This window comes from Bos taurus, chromosome 1 (genome assembly GCF_002263795.3).
Source record: "Bos taurus isolate L1 Dominette 01449 registration number 42190680 breed Hereford chromosome 1, ARS-UCD2.0, whole genome shotgun sequence".
NCBI lineage: Eukaryota > Metazoa > Chordata > Mammalia > Artiodactyla > Bovidae > Bos > Bos taurus.
Genome location: NC_037328.1, coordinates 58,120,447 through 58,146,555, shown reverse-complemented (window position 1 = coordinate 58,146,555; position 26,109 = coordinate 58,120,447). Strand labels below are relative to the sequence as shown.

Sequence of the window (26,109 nt, the reverse complement as noted above, 5' to 3'; positions counted from 1 at the left end):
TTCCTAAGTTGCCCTCCATGTAAATGGGATCAGTTACAGTACATGATTAATTTATGGCATATGCTGCAGCTAATTATAAACATGACGATCAAAATGATCATTTAGAATTTCATGAACAACAAATTACAAGTTATTATTCTGTGAAAGCCTTTAAAACATTTTCATTTGTAAGTTAAACTTTGTATTCATTGTTACATTTAGGAGATGTGGAATGCTAGAGGGAATTCTAAACAATAGAAATATAACTGAAAAATTAGTTGTCATAGTGATCACATTCTAAAAGATACTGATGAAACAAAGTAGACCTCAAGTTGCTCTTTAGCCAAAAATTGAATTATTAAGACCCTTAAGGGGTAGAGCTGCATAAAGATTCCAGAGAGACTAATTGGGCCTGGTATACAGAGAAGGTTCTAAGTGTCAGGAAAAGACAAAGCTCTGTATCAGTAAGTGTTGTGCTCCCTGAGGTGTTCAGGCAATGCTGTTTTAAAGATTCCTACGTCCTGTGGCTGGTTGACGGAAAGGGCAATGGCACCCCACTCCAGTACTCTTGCCTGGAAAATCCCATGGACGGAGGAGCCTGGTAGGCTGCAGTCCACGGGGTCGCTAAGAGTCGGACACAACTGAGCGACTTCACTTTCACTTTTCACTTTCACTTTTCACTTTCATGCATTGGAATAGGAAATGGCACCCCACTCCAGTGTTCTTGCCTGGAGAATCCCAGGGACGGGGGAGCCTGGTGGGCTGCTGTTTATGGGGTTGTACAGAGTCGGACACGACTGAAGCGACTTAGCGGCAGCAGCAGCAGTGGCTGGTTGAAGTAGGTTGCCTTTAAAGGACCTACCAATAAGACTTTTACTCTCAGAGTTATTTCCTTTTTGACACTTAACAGACCCAGAAAACAGAGTGATTTGGAAAGTACTAGAAAGTGGTGGATAGTGCATTTCCTTAAGGCCCTTCCTCTTTGTTTATTCTGGGCTCCTTTCACCTTACAGCCTTGTCTACTGTTCTTCACAGTCAGAAAGTCTAGAGGCAACTTCTGACTAGAATACATAAGTGAAATCGCTCAATGTCTATGAATACCAACTATGTGCCACTGTGTTCTGGGCACTGGGGATACTGCATCGAACAGGACAAGTTCCCGCCCGGCTTGACTACACCAGGGTTCCAGTTGGGGAGCAGACAATACAAATAAATAAATATATGAGACACTGTCAGTTAATGCCAAGTATAGTGAAGAAAAATAAAGCAGATCACTCTTAAGAATAATCTTGTGATAAAATGAGACATCTATTTCAGTAGTTCTTTGAGGGTAATACTTTCCTTTTTGTTGGCTCATTTAGTTTTTGACACCGCTCAGAGCAGACAAAGCTGATACAACTCTTTGATAAATAAGTAAATCGAGACACAAAGAGGTTGAGTGATTTGTCTGAAGTTCTAAAGCAAATTGGTAGATTTGCAGCCTTGTTCTTTCCATTCCAGTGCTTGTTTGTCTAAGGTATTCTTAAGTGAAATTCTTGGTTTCACAGGAACCTCTGTGGACTATAATGATAAAGATAAAAATAAATCATTTGCCATGAAGAACCTCTTTTGTTTTCTAGGGTAACCAAGGAAAATGTTGTAAAATTGAAAGAGTGTCATTACTCTTAAATCCCAGAAAGCACTAGTTTTAAGCAGTGATTCACAGGAGCATTGGCTGAGCCTTTCATGAGTAGATATTTAGTAAATATTTGTTGACTGATTATCTACTGAAATATTGAAAATGTACATAATTATAGTTGCCATTGGCCATATGAACTCTTCAGCCAACTTTCCCCTCCAAATTTAATGTCTTCAGTAATGGCAGTAATGTAATAGATTTAGAAGATGTAGTTTTACTGCATAACTCCAGAAATTTTCTTTTTCCTTTTTTTTGGAAAGCTTTAGATAAGCAGCTCTAACCAGGATCTCTTGTTCTTTAGGATAGGTCTTAATTTCTGTTTTTCACTTGAGGATCTGACATGATACCACTTGTCTGAAGATTTTGTCTCTCTAAGAACTGGCATGCTCCTGAATTGACACTAGTAACTACAATTTTTTGTCTCACAGTTTGTTTTTAAAAAACACCTTGAAGTGTATTTGTGGGCCATTATAATAAAAATATAGACAGAACCCTCAAATTTATAATGTAAAATTTGCAGTAAGACAGAAATCAAGTTAAATTTTAATTTTCATTGTAATGAAAGGTAATGTAACTAATGTTTATTTTTATATTATAGAAGGAGGAAAGAGGACAATTGAGGTGTCTATTCCTGGAGCAGAAGCCCCAGAAAGCTCAAAATGCAGTACTGACTCTCCTACTAGTGGGCTAAATTCAAGAAGGTAGGGTTAAAATCAAAAGCATGGTTTGTGTTTCATGCTTTTTTTGAAAATAATATAATCTGACTTAGATTCAGATAGATTTACTCATGTAGAGAAAATCAAGTGATTGGGGAGGAGAATTTGGAGGGCAGGGAAAAGGAGTGAGGAAAAATCCTTCATTAAGTAGAAAAACATTGGGTTGGTTATTGAAACAAAAATGGGATAATGGCACATATGTGGAGCACTTTATGGGTTACAAAATCTGGAGGTAATATGTGACAGTGTGGATAAATTGAGCAGTAGTATTTTGTTCTTTACAGTAAGTGAAACCAAAGCTCATACAGCTAATTGGGTGGTTTGCTTAAATGGGACATGTGGCTGGTAAATGAGGATGTGCCTGGCTCTCTGTATCCACTCTACATGCTACCACTATACTGCTCCAAGTCTCATTACTCTTCCATGACTTCGGCCTTGTCCCCCACCCCTCCACATCTGTACTTCCTCTTTTAATGTTAAAAACTTATCTGTATGGTAGTGTAATGGTCTTTATACATTTCATTCAGTCTTTCTGTAAACCTAAAAATACTCCAAAAAGGAAAATCTACTAATTAAAACAAGGCTTAGGTTGGTAAAAATGTGTTACAAATAATTTACCTCATTTGGATTTAAGTCAGCCATTCCATTTCAAGCTCTTGGCAATATTGAGAATTGTGTCTTGTATCATTTTTAAAGGTTAATAATGATAGATTACTCTCTCACTTTTTCTTTTTTTCTCTTACATAGATCTTCAGGGGCTGCTAGTAATTCTTGTTCTCCTTTAAATGCCACCTCAGGAAGTGGGCGCTTGACACCTCTTAATCCAAGAGCAAAGGTATATGATAAAGTGTAATTGTGAAATGTGCGTAGAGGTTCGGAGGGCAAAGTGTGTAGAGTGGAAGGTGGTTGATTTGGCAATGGTCGTGCTTAATTATTATTCCTGTTATCTTAAAGATAATATACAATGCTCAGAAGAAAAGAAACACTAATTCACCTTCATTAGAAAAAGCAAGCATGCACTTCTTTTGTTTTCTAGGGTAACTGAGGAATAGAATGCAATTCAATGATTGCAACAAAGATGGACGTTATTGTTTCCTGCAGAGCATTCTAAATAGTGTGGCAAGACACACAGGGGTGTCTTGGGTGGGCTGTGGGTTTATGAGGTTCTGGTTTCCAAGGTCCTTGCTGTGGCTTTGTAGGCCTTGGGATAGCTGGAGCCCTGGCACTGGTCACTCTCCTTGTCACTCTGCCCCAGTGTGCCACAGAGAGGTTTCATGCCACATTTAGAGAGTTCCAGCACAAACGGTTAATAAATGTCTTACATATTTGTATGTATTCTGATTTATTACAGGAATATATAGAAACTAAACTTTTCTTACAATGTATCCCGATTTTTTGCAAAAGGAATGTTTCTGTGCTGGTAATACAGCAAAATATATTAATAACTCTCCTTTGTTTGGTCATAGCAAATTGTGAGGATAACTTTAACATCATAAACATTACGTTTGCAAATGTGAGCTAACAACTGTTTGATGGGGGACAATCATCTTTGCTCTTCTTATTACTAGCTTCAGGAATTAGACCAAATAGTGAGTGCTTCAGTAAGTGTTGAGTATTTATAGTCCAAATTAATTGATAGGCTAAGATAGCCCAATTGCCTAGCACTGGAAGATTTGTCTGTTCTTTGCTGTTTCTTACATCCTAAAAAGAGCTTTAATGTAAACTATTTTATATAATCTGCCCTTAATTTCTGGAATTTAGTAACATTTAATTTACCAAGATCAAATAACTTTTTGTTATTTTAAAAAGTTGTATGTATGACTTGCATAAAATACTGGATTGATCCTTTTTTAAAAAATAGGCCTCCCAAACCAATAAGGAGATCTGTTGACCAGGGAATATTTGGGAATGTCTCTGTTACAGGATAAAAATTGACAGTATTGATAATTTTTAGTACCATTCAGCGGTATAGGGTAACTTTGGTTCTTTTACTTGGTATGAGTAATTATAAATCTTGAGTGGTCTTGTGCTCCTGATTACTTTCTAAAGCCTTTTTGCATCTTTGTTCAACAGATTGAGAAACAAAATGAAGAAGGCTGGTTTGCTCTTTCTACCCACGTGTCATAAGTGAGGTCGAGTTGTAGAGTTTGTTTTCAGTAATATGTTCTTGAACTTCCCCCTTTCCATGCTCCTGCTTTCAAGTTTCTGTGTTTTTCTTTCAGATAAAACTTAACAAAGATCTTGTGAATTAGCACTAACAGAACCAAGAAATAAAGCAATTACTTTAATTTCTGCCTTTTCAAATAGATTTCCGACAAATAGCCTTGTAAATAAAATTTGACTAGAGGAAAATTAAAATTGTGTATTCTAATAAATTCAAGGGTTTTTTCAGTATTATATTTTTATCTTTATCATCTTTATTCAGAATTTTTTGGTCTAGTATATCTTAATTGTTGTTTATTTTTTTCTGAAGAACTAAGTTGGTTTTCATGTAACTTACAATAAAAAGCCTCTGTGTGACTAAATTCTGGCTTTCAGAAAAATTTAACACCCCCTTTTAGGGGAAGTTGCTGTGTCTATCACTTTTTCTATCAAGTAAATGTATGGTTTTCAAAAGTAAGCATGGGAGTATTTGTTTATATTTGCTTAAGCAGGTAAGAGTGGTTTATATATTATAAAGTTCTTCAGTTCAGTTCAGTTCACTCAGTTGTGCCTGACTCAATCCCATGGACTGTACCATACCAGGCTTCCCTGTCCACCACCAACTCGTGCAGAGCTTGCTTAAACTCATGTCCATCAAGTCAGTAATGCCGTCTCATCCTCTGTGGTCCCCTTCTCCTCCTGCCCTCAATCTTTCCTAGCATTGCAGTCTTTTCCAAAGAGTCAGCTCTTCACATCAGGTGGCCAAAGTACTGGAGCTTCAGCTTCAGCATCAGTCCTTCCAATGAACATTTTAGGATTGACTGGTTTGATCTCCTTGCAATACAAGGGACCCTCAAGAGTCTTCTCTTCACTATAAAATTCTTACATAGTCTTCAAATGTGAAAATGTCACATTAGTTATGGTAATGTATGTTAAATAAATAACAATTGAGCTTGAATATCTCAGTACAGGAACATTGATTTACGGCTTATTTAATGTTTGGGACAGAATTGAGTACAAAACGTTGCTAGCACATTTCCCCAGCCTATAATCTACTATACCTTCAGGGTAAATTTTTCTTAAGGTACCTGTTTGGGCTCACATATTGGTTGCTATTTTAAACTTGGGTTTTGGCATGGTCTCTGCTCCTTGGCTCTATGATAGGAATTCTCAGCCTAAGTGAGGTGCGACTGGGAAGGGGAAACACATTGAAACTACTTGGGGGAACTTTCTCAGACAGCACAGGTATCACTGATTAGATTTATGTGAAGTCATCTGTGTGCATTTGCATTACTGCAGATTCTTCCATCTGTATTGCACTTTTTAAAACTTGGTATTTAATAAATACTTTCCCTGTCTGGCATATCAAACCATTTTGGTGTTATTCCTTGTATTATTGAAATGTCAGGTTATCTGCTTGGTTTGTGAATGCATTATTTTGACATAGATTGGGTTGAACTTTTTGGCCAACTCAATATTTTCTTTCATATTCTCCAACTTGTTGACTCTTTATTTTTTTCCTCTATATTCCTTTCAACCTCTAAGATGCCTTTGCATGACATTTTTAAAAGCTACTTAGGGTGATTTCATATGCAGTCAGAGTTGAGAAACAATGCAAAGAACTTTTACCGGTAGCTCACTGGGAACCTGTGGGACTGGCATGTAAGTCTTCATCCTGTTAATGTTTGTTTTTGCTGATAAAATACACAAGTAGATTGAAAAAGCTCCAGTAATAATAGATGCAGAGTAAGGAGGCTTTCTTTCGTAGGCCTTCTGAAGTAATGCTTCTCAACTTCAGATGCCATTAGAGTCATCTGAGGACCTTCTAAAGTTCCCAATTCCCAGTCCTCACTCTAGACCAATTAAGTTGGAATCTCTGGGGGGTTGGGGAAAATCCTCCTGAGATGATTCCAGTGAATAGCCAAGTTTGGGAAACATCATTATAAAGATATTTATTACCCCAAATCATAAATTAGTGCATATTTGGTTTTAATTAACAGTTAAACTGCCTTTTTTAGCTCCTGTTTATCAACTTTCAGAACCAACAGCATCAGTGGGTCTTGAAACATGAACCCCAGCCATCAGCATCAGCATCACCTGGTGTACTTACTAGAAATGAAAATTTGGGGGCCCTACCCCAGACCTAAAAAAAAAAAAAAAGAAGAAGAAACTCTGATGTCTTTTTAAATAAGCCTTTCATGTGGCTTGGTTCATGGTCAAACTTGGGAACCATAAATCTATATATAGCATTGCAGACCGGTGAACTCTGCAGTGTTTGACTGTGATGTACTACTTGTATTTACTTTTAACAGTCCAAACTCAGATTACTTGTGTTTCTTGGGTTTGGATGCAAGTTTTTTGCTAACATGTCTTCTCCAATATGCCCCAGAAAGCCAGTGATCACTTGCTATATTTTAATAAAGTTTGCAGTTCTCCAGATTACAGCTTGGGAGGAAAACTATATGTGGATAGCTAAATCCACAGTTGTGATATAATCATTCCTATGCTGCTGCTGCTGCTGCTAAGTCGCTTCAGTCGTGTCCAACTCTGTGCGACTCCATAGACTGCAGCCCACCAGGCTCCCCCATCCCTGGGATTCTCCAGGCAAGAATACTGGAGTGGGGTGCCATTTCCTCCTCCAGTGCGTGAAAGTGAAGTCGATTAGCAAAACCATTTGGATTAGCAGAATTTAATAATAATTTACTGTTTGCTAAGCAATAGGCACTGTTTTAGCCACATGATTTCATGACACCGTAAGAACTGGACATGACTAAGTGACTGAGCAACAACACCACTATTAATATTATCCTTATTTTGCAGATGAGGAAATGTGGCTCAAGGAGGTAAGCCCTCTATCAAGGTCACATAACTTGGGAATGGTGGCACTTGATGGGAACCTAGGCAGTCTTTTTTCAAAACCTATGCTATGCTGCCCTCTTTTTTTTTTTTTTTTCCATTCCAGTTTTTATTTATTTATTTATTTTTTAAATTTTATTTTATTTTTGCTGCCCTCTTACAGTGTGTATGGTATGGAAGCACCATAATGATAAGAGCTGTTCTCTATTGATCCATTCCTGTGGCTGGTGCTGTGCTAAGCTACAGTAGCCCCTTACCACATTTAGCTCTCACAGTTAACCTATGAATTGAGTATATTTAAATACCATCCCACTCTTCTTTATAGATGAGGAAATTGAGCTCTAGAGGTGGAATAAGTTACCCAATGTTAGAATGCTTATAAGAAGTAAAGCCCAGGACTTGAAGCTCTTTTTTAAAACAATTATTTGACTTCTACTAACTTAAGAAATAACTAATATAGCATGGTGGCTAAGGGTGCAAGTGTTGGCGTCAGAAAACTTGTATTCATGTGCTAACTCTGTTGCTTGGGCTGTGTCCTTTGGTCAAGTTAATTTCTCCCATAGAGGTATTACCTTTCTTATAGGGTTGTGAGGATTATGTGAGATAAATGGATGTAAATATGCTAAGAACAGGACCTGATTCACAAGCATTCCATAATGACTGCCAGTTTGGGGATGTTTAATGCACTAGTCCCTCTGTATTTCTAGATTTTTAAAGACATTCTATAGTGCATTTATATTTTTCTCAATATTTGGATCCAGTGTTTTAAATTTAAATATGTTTTAAGGTGGAAATAAAACATGTTGAGCATATTATTTGAAAATAACTACATGCTGTTTAAAAATAAGTTTGTTATTTAGTCACTAAGTTGTGTTCCGACTCTCTGCGACCCCATGGACTGTAGCCTGCCAGGCTTCTCTGTCTGTGGGATTTTCCAGGCAAGAATACTAGAGTGGGTTGCCATTTCCTTCTCCAGGTGGTCTTCTTGACCCAGGAATCACACCCAGGTCTCCTGCCTTAGCAGGCAGATTCTTTACCACTAGCACCATTGGGAAGTCCAATATTACCAATAAATGCATAATACACAGTTTTTGGAAAATCATTGTGTAACATGAAAGAAACCAATAGAATATTATATAGCTATTTTTCTTATTAACATGAGAAATAATTTATATACAATAAAATACATCCATACATATGTTTAAAGACAACAATTCATTGACTTTGGCAGTTGTGTATACACACAGCACTGTCAGCACAATTAAAACCATTTCCTGCATCTCCAGAAGAGTCTTCTGTCTCTCTGCAGTGCATCTCTCCTTTTGCTCCAGCTTTAGGCAACCACTGATCTGCTTTTGATCATCATAGATCTGTTTGCATTTTATATAAATGGAATCACACACACTGTAACATTTTGTACCTGGCTTCTTTCACTCATCCTAATTGAGATTCATCCATTTTGTGTGTGTCAGTTTCTTCCTTTTTACTTCTGAGTAGTATTCCATTGTATATATATTTACCCATTCACCTGTCAATAGCCATTTTGGTGGTTTCCAATTCTTTTGCTGTTGTGAATATGGCTGCTATGAACATTCATATATAAGGCTTTGTATGAACAAATTTTTTATTCTCTTGGGAAAATGCCTTAGAGATGGAATGTCTTGGTAAATATTTACCTTTTAAAGAAACTACCAATTGGTGTGTCTGAAGTGGTTGTGTTACCTTTCATTTCAGCAGCAATATATGGGAGTTCCATTTGCTCCACATCCTCCCACATTTGGTACTGGTGATTTTTAAACTTTTATCCATCCCAGTGTGAAATGTGTGCATTGTGGTATGCAACTCTCTAGAGCCTACTCCTATGCATCTTTCCATGTGCTTATTGATTGTTCATATATCTGAAGTGAAGTATTCGAAGTCCTTTGCCATTTAAAAATTTAGGTGGGTTTTTTTCTTATTGAATTATGAGTTGTTTTTTTAAAATTCTGGATGCAAAGTTCTTTGTCACATATTGCAAGGTTGTAGCCATTTAAAAACAATGTTTTGTAACCAGTAACATTAGTTAGGTACTTAAAAATAATAATGATCTCTGGCTGTGCCTCAGAGCAGTTGGGAGAGCAAACTGCTAAACTGAGAAATCTGTCAAGCCACGTCTATATTTTGTGCACTTAGAGTCCTGCTACCAAAGAGCCCACAACATAAAATATTACTCCTAAAGACCAACAGAGATAATATAGTATAAAATAAATAAAACAAAAATGTCTCTGTGACATATATCTCTGCTGATGATAGTCTGTGATCAGGGAAGCTTTGAGCCATTTTGTATTATTGGGCATATCTTTCAAAGTGTTCAAGTTACCAATAAAGCATTCTTAGGATAATAATCATAAGCTAGACATACATATTAATCTGGGCTGATAAACTAGTAGGATGCTGGGCTTTCTGTTTGGCTTTGATCCTGAGTCCTGGGCCACGAAATGGGCGGGGCTAGAGGGCGAATGAGATTGAGCTGACTGACAGTCACCTCGGGCAGCGCATGCGCCGGCAGTCCCCTCCCGTCTGGAAGGTGTGTTGGCGTTGCTGTGGTAACCGCTGTAAACGGAGAACTGGGACTGGTGCTGTGACTGCGAAAGAAAGCCGAGAGCCCGTGGAGTACCTTAGGTAAGCCTGGCAGTTCCCACAACCTCCCCTTCAAATCTGTTAGTGAGTCAGGGCGCAGTGAGCTCTATTTGGACTTCTCTTAAACTGAACTAGTGTTTTCCGGACTTCGTTGAAACATATTCCTTATCCTGTCTGTGGATCAGTTTGCTAAACATTTGAAGTGACAGCATTCGCAGGAATGGGGTTCCACACTGTAGATACAAAGTGGACACGGTTCCTGCCTGCAAAAGCTCATAATCTAACTAGGGAGGAAGACAGGACAGCTGGAGTCTGAGTTAGACCCGGCTGAGCCAAAAGCCAGAGGGGTGGGGTGGTTGGTGGGAAAGTGCCTGGGTTCTCAGTCAACAAGACACCCCATCCCACACTAAGCGGTGTGACACATGGCAGGTTGACCTTCTACACTTTAGTTTCCTCATCTAGGCAGGGAAGGTGGTGGTGCTTACTTCATGGGGTTCCTGTTACAATTAAATAGGATAATACAGGTCAAGTATGTAGCACATGCAAGATACAGTAGGATATAGTAACATGCAAGTCGGCAGCATGTCCAGGCAACCGCTGAGTTGTCCCAGTTGGCTACTGACTAAAACTTTCTGGAAGGAGGAGGGGCTGAGGAGCGTTCAGGGAGGGGGAAGGTGACAGGAGATGAGCTGCAGACTTTACAGTGAAGGCCTTTGTGCCACACCAAGGAATCTGAGTTCTTATTCTGCGGCAATGAGGAACCACAAAGTTTTAAACAAGAAGAGTGGCACACTAAAAGCTGAGTTTTAGACATATAAGAGGCAGTGTAGAAACGGACCAGAGAAAGAGAATGGGGCTGTGGTAATGGCAGAGGTGAGACAGGATGGGGACCAGAACTAGGATGGTGACAGTAGGACTAGAAGGCAGAGAATGGATACAAAAGGCAGAACTGGACACTGGGCAACAGCACTTGGAACTCAATTGCATGAGCTGGGTGAGAGGAAAGGATTCAAAGAGTAACTGCTCTGCTTTCTCATCTGTAAAATGTACCTAACTCATGGAGTTTTGAGAAATACGTGAAACAGTAAACAGTATGTGTAAGATCCTCAGAACTGTGCTTGACACATGGTAAACATTAAAAAACAAAACAACAACAAAAAAACCCACAAGCTATTATTCTATCCACAGTTGTATTTCACACTATAAAGTAAAAACTGAGTGTCTGTTTTTATGCAGGAATCTATGACTCTCAACGTGAGCAGCTCTGGCACACAGTTCGTGAGAGTGGGGACTGACTCTGGAAATCTAGGAAATGAATCTGAGTAATGTCACCTTGGGGAGCTCTCTGTCTGGCTTCTAGCCAACTTCCTTCTAGCAACACATACTCTGCATCACTGTGTACTGTAATTTTCTTTTTTCTTTATACTTCTTCAGGGTTGACTCAAAACTTCACAGTCTACCTAGTGAGTTGGTTAACAGGATTAGCCATAGGCTGGAACAGTGAGTGTGAGTCTAATGAAAATAGATGTAAGATAGTTCTACAAATAGACTCCCAAACCTAGCTAGTTTAGTTGTATAAGATAGGACATGGTTCAGTTCAGTTCAGTCACTCAGTCGTGTCCGACTCTTTGCGACCCCATGAATCACAGCATGCCAGGCCTCCCTGTCCATCACCAACTCCCAGAGTTCACCCAAACTCATGTCCATTGAGTCAGTGATGCCATCCAGCCATCTCATCCTCTGTCGTCCCCTTCTCCTCCTGCCCCCAAACCCTCCCAGCATCAGAGTCTTTTCCAATGAGTCAACTCTTCACATGAGGTGGCCAAAGTACTGGAGTTTCAGCTTTAGCATCAGTCCTTCCAATGAACACCCAGGACTGATCTCCTTTAGAATGGACTGGTTGGATCTCCTTGCAGTCCAAGAGACTCTTGAGAGTCTTCTCCAACACCACAGTTCAAAAACATCAATTCTTTGGTGCTCAGCTTTCTTCACAGTCCAACTTTCACATCCATACATGACCACTGGAAAAACCATAGCCTTGACTAGACAGACCTTTGTTGGCAAAGTAATGTTTCTGCTTTTGAATATGCTATCTAGGTTGGTCATAACTTTCCTTCCAAGGAGTAAGCGTCTTTTAATTTCATGGCTGCAATCACCATCTGCAGTGATTTTGGAGCCCCCCAAAATTAGGAACACACAAATAAGGTTTAGTGATTCTAGCTGGCCACAAATGGATTATGAAAACTCGGTATATAATGAGCCTGCACATGCCACCCTTGCAGATAACGTAATATTAGGCTACCTTGAAAAAACACAATGTCCCTAACCAGTAAAGTGATGGTTCATATCTTCTGGAAAGCGTCCAGATCCTTCAAAGTACATATAAAATTGGGAGGGGTATATGATGCACTGGGAATTAATTTCTTGATCTGTCCAGATGTTGAAAAAAGTTGAAAACATGTTAGTGAGGAATAGTTGAAAGAATTGAGATGCTTTAGCTGGGAAAAGAGGATCTGGGGAGGAAAGTAAACCAGCTACAATTATTTGAATGGCTATAGTAAACAGAAAAACTTGTCCTATGTGTTCCCAGAAGAATAAGGGCCAAATAGATCCAAGCTGCAGAAAGGGAGATTTTGTATAATATAAAATGAGCTTACTAAGAAATAGGACTCATTAACAGAATGTGTTCACTCTCTTGATATGTTTAAATTGAAGCTGGTGTCTCTTGGTGTGTTCTTTCATTTGTTCCTTTATTCAGAAAGTGATACATTCATCCTGATTTTATATAGTGAGTATCAGGCACTCTTCTTTGAAAACTTTACTGTATTAACTCACTGAGCTCTCAGAACAACCTTGTGAAGTAGGTATTGCACTTTATAGATGAGAGGGCACAGAGAGGTTAAATACTGACTCAGCACCCTACAACTAGTAACAGGAAGAGCCGAGACTACTTTTCTAGCGGTGCTGGGCTTGAGCTGTAGATGTGTGACTTGGGTGAGAGGTTGGACCAGATTAAAACTCTTTCAACTGTCAAGATTGTATAGTCATATTTATTGAGCCCTCGCTGTATTAAAGAGAATGTATAGTAATCATAGTAAAATTCCCATTTTCCAGTACCTAACAAGGAGTTTGCTCTAAACCACTGATCTTTACCCCTGGTTTCTATTCTCTGTCTGCCCAAAATAATTATAGAGGGAGTGAGACCGTAAGAATGGTATATTGTGAAACATTTCCCAAGTGATTGTAAAGTGCAGCCAGAGTTGAGAACTGTGGGTATAAAAGATCTCATTTGATATTTACAGTGATTCTGCCAGACAAGCTTATCATCTCTATTTTACATATAAAAGGACTAACAGGTTAAGGGATGTTAGGAGCTTGGCCTGTGGCCAAGCTAACCTTTTTTTCTTGGCCAAACAAGTCTCTCTGTCATCAAAGCCTCACCAGGTTACAACTTCCCAATTCCTTCATTCTAAAAGAATTAAAATGAACAAAAAAATCAAGAGGGGGCGTCATTATTATGTCAGTGCAAGAAAACAGATGGATTAAAGTATGTTCAGAAGATGAAGGTAGGTGGTAGTCATCCTACCCTCTCATGCACTGATCATGTAGTGTAGATCATAGCTGCTTTGGGGGTATAGTCTTCCTTTGGAGATCAGAATGGTATAATAATGCAGTAGTTCAGTTAATTTTCATAGTAGCCTTATAAGAAGTTTTCTCTACATTCCCATTTTACAGCTGAGGAATTGATGTAAAGTTTTATTAGCTAGTTATGTGGCAAAACTGGGATTGAAACCTGAATCTAACCACAAATCTGATCCAGATAGGACTTCTACTCCGCCTGCCAGCCATGCCATAGAAGGATGCTGAGGAAACAGGCAATGTTTAGTGCAGGAAAAGGAAGACTTAGAAGAAAGATATAGTAGGTGTTCTCATCTACAAGAGCTGCAATAGAGAGAGAGGACAGAGAAAATGTCTCATGTCATTCCCCTCCTTAAAGACCTTCAATGGCATTCAATTTCCATAGAAATAAGTTCTAAACTCCGTAGCAAAACTTAGAGACAATTATATAACCTGCTGCCTGCCTCCTCTTCAATGTCCATTTTACTCTCCTGATCTAGCCAGTAGCCTGCTTTCAGCCCTTCATAGACGGAAGCATCTCTCTGAAGCTCCCTCACTTCCCACTTCATGCCTGGCCAACCTCTTCTAATGTCCCATCTCAAATGCCCCTTTGCTAACTCCAGACATGGTTTCATCTTCTTGCTATATGTGCCCACAGCACCCTAATTTTTGTAAAACTCATTACATTTTAATTGCTTGTTTAATACTTGTCTTTCTAAACAAGCTCCACTAAGTTAAGGGTTGTATCTTTGTAGTTCAGTACTGTAATTTATTGCCTAACATAAGACTTGATACAGAGAATATGTCCTCAACAAATATTTAAGTATTGAAATTGATTAGCAACACCAGGGGAGTTTGATGATGGGAAGAGGAAGCAGAGGGGATGAACCCGAGGCAGGATGGCAGAGGGTTAATTTTAATGGTGGAGCATTTAGGGAATGATGATGGGCTTGGGTGGTGTCTCACTGTGGACCTCTGGAAAACCACAGCTTGTCTGGTGACAAGTTTGCTGGAGGAAGGGAGTGTCTGACTCTCTTTCGCCACATCGCAGAGGTCTCTGATGGTAGTTGTGGCCTCCCGCTGGTAAAGTCATTTCTGATACTGTGTAAATATACGATTGTCACCACATATGGTGTTTGGTGCTTGTGGAATTTGTTGAGAGGAAAAAAATTCTGATTTCTGTTTTATAGCTCTCTCCCTTTCTCTGTCTCAATTTTATGCTTACAGGGAAAATGAAGGAACCAGATGATCAGGATACTGATGAGGGGAAATCAGATAGGTCAAACAGTGACAGAAGGCAGTCTCATTCCTCTAGATCTCCATCAAGAAGTAAGTAAAGATTTTAGTATAAATTTAGGGTCTTTATTATTAAATTTAGGTAAAATAATTTTTAAAGAGTGTACGTCTAAGTTTATATGACAGAAAAGTTTACTTGTTGAATTCCCTTACTAAACTCTTAAGTTCTTTAGGGGGCAGATTCTGTGTTTTAATAATTTTATCTCTAGCTCCTAAAGAACAGAGAAGCTACTATCATCTCTATACTGATAGTGACCCATTTTCGCATCTGGTCTGGCTCCTTCCTGTCGGGTCTACAAGGTCTTTAATGGGCCCCTCTGATACAGTGTCGTGGAAAGAGAATTGGACTTCAGTTTTGAGTCCTGGGTCTACTATTTAGAGATGCTTGATCTTAGATAAATTATTTCAGCTTTCTGCGCCTCAGTTTTCCTACCCACAAAATGACCATTGTGAGCTGTCTGAGAATTAAATTGGATACCATACATGGAAGAATATCACATGTAGATATAAGGGAAAGTGAAGACTTTGTAATAGGATTTTTAAAAGACTGCCAGTTCTTTCTGACTGGGCATCATGGTGTGAGGTAGCTTAGTGGAATCTTGACTTTTTTTAGTTTCTAGTCCTAAATCTAGCTTCAGAAATACAATTTTTACTATTCACCTGGAGGAGATCAGGTCCTGGGGAAATCAATTTACTTATAAATTGTACATTAAATTCTTTCAGTTTATCTGAGGCATTATCTGGCCAACCCATGATTTCTCCATATTATGTTTTATTTTAGGTGTTTATCTTCTCTTTTAATTTCATGGCTGCAGTCACCATCTGCAGTGATTTTGGAGCCCAGAAAAATAAAGTCTGACACTGTTTCCCCATCTATTTCCCATGAAGTGGTGGGACCGGATGCCATGATCTTCGTTTTCTGAATGTTGAGCTTTAAGCCAACTTTTTCACTCTCCACTTTCACTTTCACCAAGAGGCTTTTGAGTTCCTCTTCACTTTCTGCCATAAGGGTGGTGTCATCTGCATATCTGAGGTTATTGATATTTCTCCCAGCAATCTTGATTCCAGCTTGTGTTTCTTCCAGTCCAGCGTTTCTCATGATGTACTCTGCGTGTAAGTTAAATAAACAGGGTGACAATATTCAGCCTTGATGAACTCCTTTTCCTATTTGGAACCAGTCTGTTGTTCTATGTCCAGTTCTAACTGTTGCTTCTTGACCAGCATACAAATTTCTCAAGAGGCAGATCAGGTGGTCTGGTAGAGACATTACTTTGCCAACAAAGGTTCGTCTAGTCAAGGCTATGGTTTTTCCTTTGGTCATGTATGGATGTGAGAGTTGGACTGTGAAGAAGGCTGAGCACCGAAGAATTGATGCTTTTGAACTGTGGTGTTGGAGAAGACTCTTGAGAGTCCCTTGGACTGCAAGGAGATCCAACCAGTCCATTTTGAGGGAGATCAGCCCTGGGATTTCTTTGGAAGGAATGATGCTAAAGCTGAAACTCCAGTACTTTGGCCACCTCATGTGAAGAGTTGACTCATTGGAAAAGACTCTGATGCTGGGAGGGTTTGGGGGCAGGAGGAGGTGACTACAGAGGATGAGATGGCTGGATGGCATCATTGACTCGATGGACGTGAGTCTGAGTGAACTCTGGGAGTTGGTGATGGACAGGGAGGCCTGGCGTGCTGCGATTCATGGGGTCGCAAAGAGTCGGACACGACTGAGCGACTGATCTGATCTCTGATCTTCTCTTACTTGGACTTTTATAACAAGGATCTCTACTCAAGTCATCCTGTCCATACTTCCACTAGAATTATCCTGCCCAAATATCACTCTCCTCAAAAAACTTCAGTTTGCATCTCTTTTGTTTACACTTTTCTCTGCTTCCTGCACAGAGGATTGTCTACTTGATAGCTTCCAGTCCTTTGCAGCATTTTCCTGGATGGATGGATTTAATGATAATGACCCTTTGTCCAGCACTGCCTGTTAGTTTTTTCTTTCCAAGCTGCACTTTTGCTATCAGTGTCACAGCCCTTCAACTAGGCTCAGAATATTCATTTTTAGAAAAATGATTCACTCCCCTTCACCTGTATTCACTCCCACTTCTATTTTCCTAGCTGGCAGCCTTAATTCATTTCATGGCAGCTTGGGTGTCAAGCTTTTAATATTGTAATCTAGAGGCAGGGAAATAATAATTGATTGTGATAGTCACATGGAAGAGCTAAGATAGCTGTTCAGTGGTATTATTGGAGAATAGTTAGCCAAGGGTCCCTCTTGCGGCAATTCAAGAAATGGGGCCACATTTAGGTGTCCAGGATTATTTTCTTTCCATCCAAATGCATGAATCCTACAGAACCCTATCCTGTTGTCTTGTTGATTGGCTTGGCCCAGCTTTCTCACCCCATTCATATTAGTCTTGGGCCTTGTTTCTCATCTTTTACCTTCATCTCAGCTAGATCTTGGCTCAGACAGTAAAGAATCTGCTTGAGGGTTTGATCCCTAGGTTGGGAAGACCCCCTGGAGAAGGGAATGGCTACCCACTCCAGTATTCTTGCCTGGAGAATCTCATACACAGAGGAGCCTAGCGAGCTACAGTCCATGGGGTCGCAAAGAGTCAGACACGACTGAGGACTAACACTTTCACTTTCACAGCTAGATCTGCTAGGCGGTTCCACTTATGTCTAGCACACTTACCATTTCTGCCTTGTTATTCTGAAACTTTACCTGGCCCATTCACCTGCTCGACATGGTATATTTGAACAACACTCATGTTTGGACTTGGTCTGAATGTTAACTTAGACCTGTTAGTAGGTCTGTTTTACTCCCATTCCAATTCTCTTTTTCTTCTAGCTTGTTCTAAAGAGAATAATCTGACTTATTCCTGGGATATCATTCGAGATAAATAGTCACACCCAGAGAAGTTTATTCTTGTCTGTGCTTAGTCACTCAGTCAGCTTTATTGATCTTTGACATAAAAGTAAAGTGAAAGTTGCTCAGTCACGTCTGACTCTTTGCAATCCCATGGACTGGACTGGGTAGCTGTTCCCTTCTTCAGGGGATCTTCCCAACCCAGGGATTGAACCCAGGTCTCCCACATTACAGGCAGATTCTTTACCAGCTGAGCCACTAGGGAAGCCCTTAAAAGGTCCCATATAAATAATAGGTTGGTCAAATCAAATTAAATTGAAAAAATGACAGCAGCATACCAGCCAATCTTTTTTTCTTTACCTTTTACTTTCTTATAAGTCTGTTTTGATAGGAAATAGACTGGTAATGAAGTGAAAATGGAGATTAACTCACAGGAAAAGCTTGAAACAATTTTTGTAAAGCTACAAGAGTGACCAAATAAAATGATTTTTGTAAGAATTTTAGAGTTTAAAATTCATTCAATTTAGAGTACAAACGAATTGGACATATTAGCTTCTTTGAAAATAAGAAAGTGTTTAATTCAAATTTAGAAATTATTAAAACAATTTATTTTTAATAGCTTCTATGAAAGAGGATCACAAGTCTATTGACAATACCACAGGTGAAGCATTTACTGAAGGGGAAGAATCATACATAGAGGATGATGAATCGTATATGGGACGTTTGGAAGGAAGTTCAAGTTCATTTCAAGATGATTATGCAGAAAGCCTTGGAGGTAATTATTATTAGTTTTGTATCAGTGATTGTCCCTGTTTTAACTTAACAGTTGTAAATCCATAAAAGAAATGTTTGCAAGGTATGTGGGGAGTGATAAAAGGAAGAATATAAAACATGTTCTGATAGGGTGGTTTAGCAGCTCTGGGGCTGTACATTTCATTTCTGAGAAGCACACACTCATACTGGATTTTTCTGGGCAGTGGGATGGTATAAGGAGGGATCAACCCTACATCAGTGAGAATAACTCTTCCTTGGAACTGATCATGTGCTGTCTTTTGAGACTACTGTAGCCAGGTGCTCCCTTGTGGTGCATCCTGTGTTCAGGCCAGAAGTAGTAGTTACTGCTAGAGTATTATGGGCTAGATGCATTTTTCTTGTCTTCATGAAATATGATATTAGGATTGATCAGACACTCTTCTTAGTTAAAATATTTTTCACTTTTTAGAATCTCGGTATATGGAAACTCCTGCCCCAGATGCAGAGGAGGCAGAGGAGGAAGTTAAGAAGAAAATATCAGAAAGCTTCTTCTACGATTACATGGAGCTTGTCTCAATGCCTTTTGTGACTCCAGATTCAAACATACCGCTGGATCTTCTTACACTTGTGTATCCACTCCAATCTTGTATAATTTTGGATTTCAGCTTTTTAGGTCAGGGCTTGGCAAACTATAGCCATGGTCTTAATTTAGACTAAGCTTTTGTTAGAAGCCAAATAACCATAAAAAGAAATAATGCTTTTCTGGCTGTCATTTCAGGAGATCTGATGTGAAGGAAACCAGGAGGACTTTTATTCCCATTTATCACTACCAGCTTTGCCCCCTTTTTCAGTGCCTGTCAAGTGAAAATCATTGATCTCCCTTCTTAAAATACTAACATGGCCATTGTCAGGCCTTAGTACTTTCACATTATTTATCAGATAAGTTATAGAGAAGATAACCCTGAGGAGGAAGCAGGGAACAAAAGTACAGGTTTTAATAGGAGAATAAGAGTCTATAGAGAAATGTAAAAGTAGGATAATTAACAAGGAGATTTGGGGTTTGCTATCACTTTATGATGTAGGTTTGTAAGGCACTGGTTTGAAGACAGTTTCCATTAAGGCCTTTGTTCAGCAGTTTAGTATGCTTACCTTCCAAAGAGCAGTGTTTATGACCACATGGCCTGAACACTGAGGTTTAGGCCCTTTATAAAAGGGGTGCTTACAGAGGTAGGGCAGTGTTCTTCCTGACTCAGTATTGCTTTTTATTTAAAAATCGAACAGATTGTTATTTTAGCTTCTAACTCTGTTTCTCTAATCCTAGGTATAACTAAAACTAATTCACCCTGAAACTTGTAAACCTGGAGTTTTCTCTCGAGGGCCTTTTTAAAAAAAAATTGTAGCCCTTGGACAAGTTATCAATGAAAGTTATGCTGTTGGCTTCCTAGCCTATTTTTTCAAATGAGGTGGTTTATTAGTCATCCAGAAGCTTCTACTGACATGCGCATGCTCAGAAAGCTTCCTGGACCTACTGGCGTTATTTCCGTGAGGACGGGGCTTTGGGCATACGTCCTCTGAAAAACTTCTCAGGTGATTTTCATTGTGCTGCCTTCTCCTGGATGTCAACACTAGGGACTTGCTGCTTCAGAATACAAGGATCTCTGTTTTAGAGAGAGACGCTGAGTTTATAAATCAGGGAGCCAGAGAGATCTTGACTTTTGAATCAGTGCATGAATCCTTTCTACTCATGCTGGATGAGTGAATGTATAAGCTTTGGGCTTGTCTTGATCACTTTCAAAACCAGGGTAGTCACAAAGCAGCTGATCCCATTTTTGAATAGCTTCCATTATTAGAGAGCTCTTCCAGATCTTGAATCAAAATCTGCCTTTATGGATGTCCTGCGTTAGACTATGTCCTACTCTCTGGAGATTGAACAAATAATCTCTGTTTCCTTGTGAGAAGCTCCAAGAACTCAGCTGTCATGTGTTCCCCAGGTACTTTTAAAATTCTTTGTATATATCAGATTTAACATTTGTGTCTTCTAAATCAATCAATAAATGTGTGCTATATAAAATATCACCTAAACCACAGCATAATTTGTAAAAGACACTAAACAGAACTTAAGATAGTGTTTAAACACCATTTTAAAGTGGAGGTCCTAGGCGGCTATGGACAGACAGTGAAGTCCCTAAGCCTTTGGTAAGAAGTTAAAAGATGCCAGAAGAAAGGATGAAGTAAAACACAAGGGAGTTGGAGATGTATCAGAACACATTTTTACATTTTCAGAGCTCTGCTTATGGACTGTCTTGTCTTCTGGGTTTAAAAGGGGGAGTTCAGATTCTAGTTATGCATTCATTCATTTATTCATTTAGCCTAATAGGTTCAAGACTCTGGGGGGCATTCCAGGAAACATAAATGAGAAGCAGTCTCTGCCCTCAAGCAGGTTGTGATTGATTTAGAAAGAGTGTCTGGGAAGATACAGTCTTACCCATTCTGCATTTGAAAGGGCTCTCAATCCATGCAGCTGCAAGGCAAAGTTTCCCCCTTGAAATCATAGATGATAATATTAGATTAATGAGCATGTCTCTGATTCTCTACTAACATCCAAATTAGTGAGGTGATTGTACCTCATTTCTCCCTTTATAGTTACAGATGTACCTCTAGCCCTCTAGAATGTTATACTGGTATCTGGGAAAAGGGAAAAGAGAGGAAGAAGAAGGAAAGGTGAGAGCAGTGATTAAGGAGAGGGAAAAGGAGGGTAGGCAGAACTTCCTGCCCCATACCAGGCTCTGTCAAGGCTGTATATTGTCGCCCTGCTTATTTAACTTATATGCAGAGTAAGTACAAGCGTGCTAAGTTGCTTCAGTCATGTCTGACTCTTTGTGACTCTATGGACTGTAGCCCGCCAGGCTCCTCTGTCCATTGGATTCTCCAGGCAAGAATACTGGAGTGGATTACTGTGTCCTCCTCCAGGGGATCTTCCTGACCGAGGGATAGAACCAGTATCTCTTGTGTCTCCTGCATTGGCAGGCGGGTTCTTTACCACTAGCACCACCTGGAAAGCCCTATATGCAGAGTGAAAGTGAAAGTCACTCAGCCATGTCTGAGTGTCTATACAGTCCATGGAATTCTCCAGGTCAGAATACTGGAATGGGTAGCCTTTCCCTACTCTAGGGGATCTTCCCAACCCAGGGATCGAACCCAGGTCTCCCATACTGCAGGTGGATTCTTTACCAGCTGAGCCACAAGGGAAGCCCATGTGCAGAGTACATCACGTGAAATGCTGGGCTGGATGAAGCACAAGCTGGAATCAAGATTGCTGGGAGAAATGTCAACAATCACAGATGTACAGATGATACCATTCTAATGGCAAAAAGAGAAGAGGAACTAAGGAAGAGGAACTCTTTTCATGAGGGTGAAAAGAGAAGAGTGAAAAAGCTAGCTTAAAGCTCAACATTCAGAAAGCTAAATCATGGCATCCATTCCCATCACTTCATGGCAAATAGATGGGGAAAAACTGGATACAGTGACAGACTTTATTTTCTTGGGCTCCAAAATCACCACAGAAGGTGACTGCGGCTGTGAAATTAAAAGACACTCCATGGAAGAAAAGCTATGACAAACCTAGATAGCGTATTAAAAAGCAGAAACGTCGCTTTTCCAACAAAAGTCCATATAGTCAGAGCTATGGTTTTTCCAGTAGTCATGTATGGATGTGAGAGTTGGACTGTAAAGAAAGCTGAGCACTGAAGAATTGATGCTTTTGAACTGTGGTGCTGGAGAAGGCTCTTGAGAGTTCCTTGGGCTGCAAGAAGATGAAACTAGTCAATCCTGAAGGAAATCAGTCCTGAATATTCATTAGAAGGACTGATGCTGAAGTTGAAGCTCCAATACTTGGGCCACCTTATGTGAAGAAGTGACTCATTGGAAAAGACCCTGATGCTGGGAAAGATTGAAGGCAGGAGGAGAAGAGGATGCCAGAGGATGAGATGATTGGATGGCATCACTGACTCAATGGACATGAGTTTGGGCAAACTCTGGGAGATGGTGAAGGACTGGCAAGCCTGGCATGCTGCAGTCCGTGGGGTCAAAAAGAGTTGGATACGACTGAGTGACTGAACAATAACAAAAACCAGGCTCTGTTAGATTCTAGTCTTTATTTGTGAGGCAGCCCCAGGTATTCTCCATAAGGCAAGAATAGTTTCATCTAGATCTTAGATTGCATATTCATTTGCATTTCTACATAAGATTCCATTTTAGGCATTTGTGTCTTTAAATTTATAAAATTCCTTTTTATTGTACAAATGCCCCTGAAATGTTTTCTCTCTCTTTTTCAATTTAACTATTAGGCAATGAGATATCTATAGTTACTTGTTGTTATAATTTATACTTCATAATTCAAATCGCACTAGTTAAAATTTGATCATTTTTTAACATCCTACAGATCCTCTTGTTAAAATCTCTGTATAATTTTTTTTGAAAGTATTTACTAAAAAATATGAGGAATCATCTAAAATCAGATTACAAAGAAAACCATGGGCTCAAAAAATAGATACTTGTCCTGTGAACCTTCAACTTCTATGGTCAGCAATGAATTCTTGGAAAATAAGAATCTATTTAAGTTACACTATGTAATATATTTCTTTGCAAATGATAATTTTTTAATAGATTGACTTCATTTAATTATTATAGTCATATTTTGGATTATATTAATTTGAGCTTGAGTATAATAACAATGTACATTTGAAAATAGTTTACAGCTCAATTTTTTAAACCTATTTTGAATTAATGAAGTTATACTCTATAGCATAAATGCACACACATTCATCTATATACCTGCGTATACTGGTTAGTGATACAGAAAGGAAATGTTAGCAGGAGAGAGGAAAATGAAATTATTTAGGGAGCACCTTTGTCCTTGGTGGTGGTTTAGTCACTAAGTCGTGTCCGACTGTTGTGACACCGTGGACTGTAGCCTGCCAGGCTCCTCTGTCCATAGGATTCTCTAGGCAAGAGTACTGGAGTGGGTTGCCATTTACTTCTCCAGGGGATCTTCCTGATCCAGGAATTGAACCTGGGACTCATGCATTGCAGGCAGATTCTTTACTGACTGAGCTATGAGGGAAACCTATAGTACTCAAATTGAAAGTTCAACTTTATTTTTTATTGAAAACAAAATTAAATAAAATTAATGCTCTTTCAGGGTTTTCCTAGGAAAATTAAATTAACTTAGAGTATGAGAATTTTCACTTAATTAAAAAATAAGGTTACATTAGTAATACATTAAAAAACTGTTTCGCATAAAATTTAGCTACTAAGGGTATGGGTTTAAAAAATATATTTATTTCCTTGCTTACCCACCCCCCACCCCCCATGGTTACTTTGTTTCACTTCTTTTCCTTAGCAACTTACCCACAGACATTCCTTTGGTTATGACTGCAGAAAGCGGGCCAACCTACAACTTCTGGAAAGCAATACCGTGATGTACATAGCTGGGAACCAGTTGATTTTTCTGAATTTGAAAACCAAAGAACAGACCTACTTGCGAAGTAGCAGTGGAATAGGAATTGGTGTCATTGGGGTATGCCTTTGGTAATTTAGGAAAAAAAATCCAATTGTGTGTTCGTTTGGAGTCTTATGGGATTGCATGAGGTGCACAGCAATCTTTATTCTAAGGCATTTTCAATTCGTGATTACAACCACTATGTTCACTGACATTAGCTCCAGGCAATATTACACTACTTATATTGATATTAATAATATCGTCATCTCATTTTGCAGATAAGGAAATGCGGTTAATAGAGGTTGAGTGACTTTCCTACCAAGATGAATAACATGAGTGGTAATTCATGTAATAATTAGAGCTAAATGCCAGATAAAATGCAAGTATAGAGTTGAACATTAGGAGATGAAGTATAATTGTCTATTCAGTAATTTCAAGTAGTCGACAAAAAGATGTGTGATTTCAAGTCTGTCTTTTCCTTCCTCCCAGGTGTCTGTCTCCATTAGTCATTTTCTCTCTTGTATCTTCACCCTCTACCTCCTTGGGCATCTTCAGCATGAAAGCATACTATTAAATCAACTTGTTCTCATTTTAAAAGGCCCCTCTCTGGGACTTCACTGGGGGTCCACTGGTTACCCTCGTTGGGGAATTAAGATCCTGAAAGCCTCAAGCCCTGATTTAAAAAAAAAAAAAAAAAACCCTTTTAACCATGTATTCTCTTTACCTACTGACTTTTTAAAATATATAATTTTAAAAATGTATTTTTGGCTATGCCGAGTCTTCATTGCTGCACGGGCTTTTCTGTAGTTGCAGAGAGCAGGGGCGACTCTCGAGTGTGTTGAGTGGGCTTCACAGTGTGGTGGCTTCTCTTGCTGCAGAGCACAGGCTCTAGGGCACCTGGGCTTCAGTAGTTGTGGTTCCCTGGCTCTAGAGCACAGGCTCAAGAGTTGTGTGTGACATGTGGGTTTAGGTGCTCTGTGGCATGTGGGATCTTCCCGGATCAGGGGTTGAACTCGTTTCTTCTGCATGGGCAGGCAGATTTTTTACCACTGAGCCACCAGAGAAGCCCCACCCCCCTGATTTTTGATCTTTCCCTCAAAGCTGCTGAACTTCTGCTGTCTTCTTCCTGTCACCTCACTAAGGTGGCCAATGACCCTATTAGTGGCCACATCAAAAAAATACCTTTCTAACTATCTTACCTGACCTCTGAATAGCAATGGCTTTTCTCTTTGTTGTTTCTCTACTCTGTGCTCCTTAAAATAGGCATCCCAGATCTGTTCTCACCAGTAACAGGCAGCCTGAGTGGTCCTCTCAGCGTCACTGGTATCAGGAGAAGGGCATCTGTTGAGATTAATCTGTGAGAGACCTCACAGGGAAAGAGAAAGGAGGAGAAATGGACAGGATGTGGGGCTCATACAAGCAGCAGTTCCCTATGAGATGCTCAAGAGGGTTTCTAGAGGGATCGTGATCCGAACATCTAATCTTTCCCTTGCGCTTCCTACTGGTTGTGAGCAGACCAGACAGAACAAGTGCAGAGCCTGCTGTGAAGAAATGGATGTAAAATTACTGAAAGTGTGAAAGATACAATATCTCTAAGTCAGATGCAAAGGAAATACAGTAAATATTCCCTGGATAAACTATTTGTGTCAATGAACAGAAATAAGAGGAATGAACATACGATTCCATCCAATGTATATGGCTATCATTTGAAATACTGAGATATGTATTGCTGGTTAGGTGAAATTTAAAAAATTGTGACACAGCTTACTCTGAGCCATGAATTTTCTATTCAAGAAGCTAGGTTGATTTATATGCAAGGTAAACAGTCTGACTTAGTTGTTTTCAAAGAGCAGCCCCCAGATTCAGCAGCACCAGCATCACCTGGGCAACTGATAGAAGTGTAAATACACAATCTCAGATCTCAGCCGCAATTTACTGACTCAGACACTCCAGTGCTAAAGCTTGCAGTCTGCGCTTTAATAAGTCCTTCTTGTGATACTGATGCCTGCTAAAGATTGAGACCCACCGTTCTAGCTCTTCAGATGGCAATTTAAAAAATTGTAGAGTTAAACACGACTCTATTAAT

The 26,109-nt window shown here is 39.4% G+C and overlaps 2 protein-coding genes across 8 annotated transcripts in view; both read left to right on the top strand.

Annotated features, from left to right (window-relative positions):
* The window catches only part of SPICE1 (spindle and centriole associated protein 1), a 58,093-nt gene extending 53,326 nt beyond the window's left edge, over positions 1-4,767 (top strand). For 4 of the 5 annotated variants that reach the window (XM_059882748.1, XM_059882731.1, XM_059882737.1 and 1 more), the window contains 3 exons: positions 2,256-2,358; positions 3,121-3,208; positions 4,447-4,767. In XM_059882748.1, the coding sequence (XP_059738731.1) occupies positions 2,256-2,358; positions 3,121-3,208; positions 4,447-4,500 (245 nt within the window). In that variant the 3' untranslated portion in view covers positions 4,501-4,767. 5 annotated transcript variants of the gene reach the window in all.
* Positions 4,768-4,925: 158 nt separating this feature from the next.
* CFAP44 (cilia and flagella associated protein 44) overlaps positions 4,926-26,109 on the top strand; it is a 119,438-nt gene continuing 98,254 nt past the window's right edge. The window contains exons 1-6 of one of the 3 annotated variants that reach the window (XM_059887897.1): positions 4,926-10,032; positions 11,227-11,388; positions 14,836-14,937; positions 18,432-18,545; positions 18,993-19,152; positions 23,939-24,101. In XM_059887897.1, coding sequence (XP_059743880.1) covers positions 11,316-11,388; positions 14,836-14,937; positions 18,432-18,545; positions 18,993-19,152; positions 23,939-24,101 — 612 coding nt within the window. In that variant the 5' untranslated portion in view covers positions 4,926-10,032; positions 11,227-11,315. Of the gene's footprint in view, positions 10,033-11,226; positions 11,389-14,835; positions 14,938-18,389; positions 18,546-18,992; positions 19,153-23,938; positions 24,102-26,109 lie in introns of all 3 variants that reach the window. The other 2 variants (XM_059887895.1, XM_002684775.6) reach the window with 2 other exon arrangements.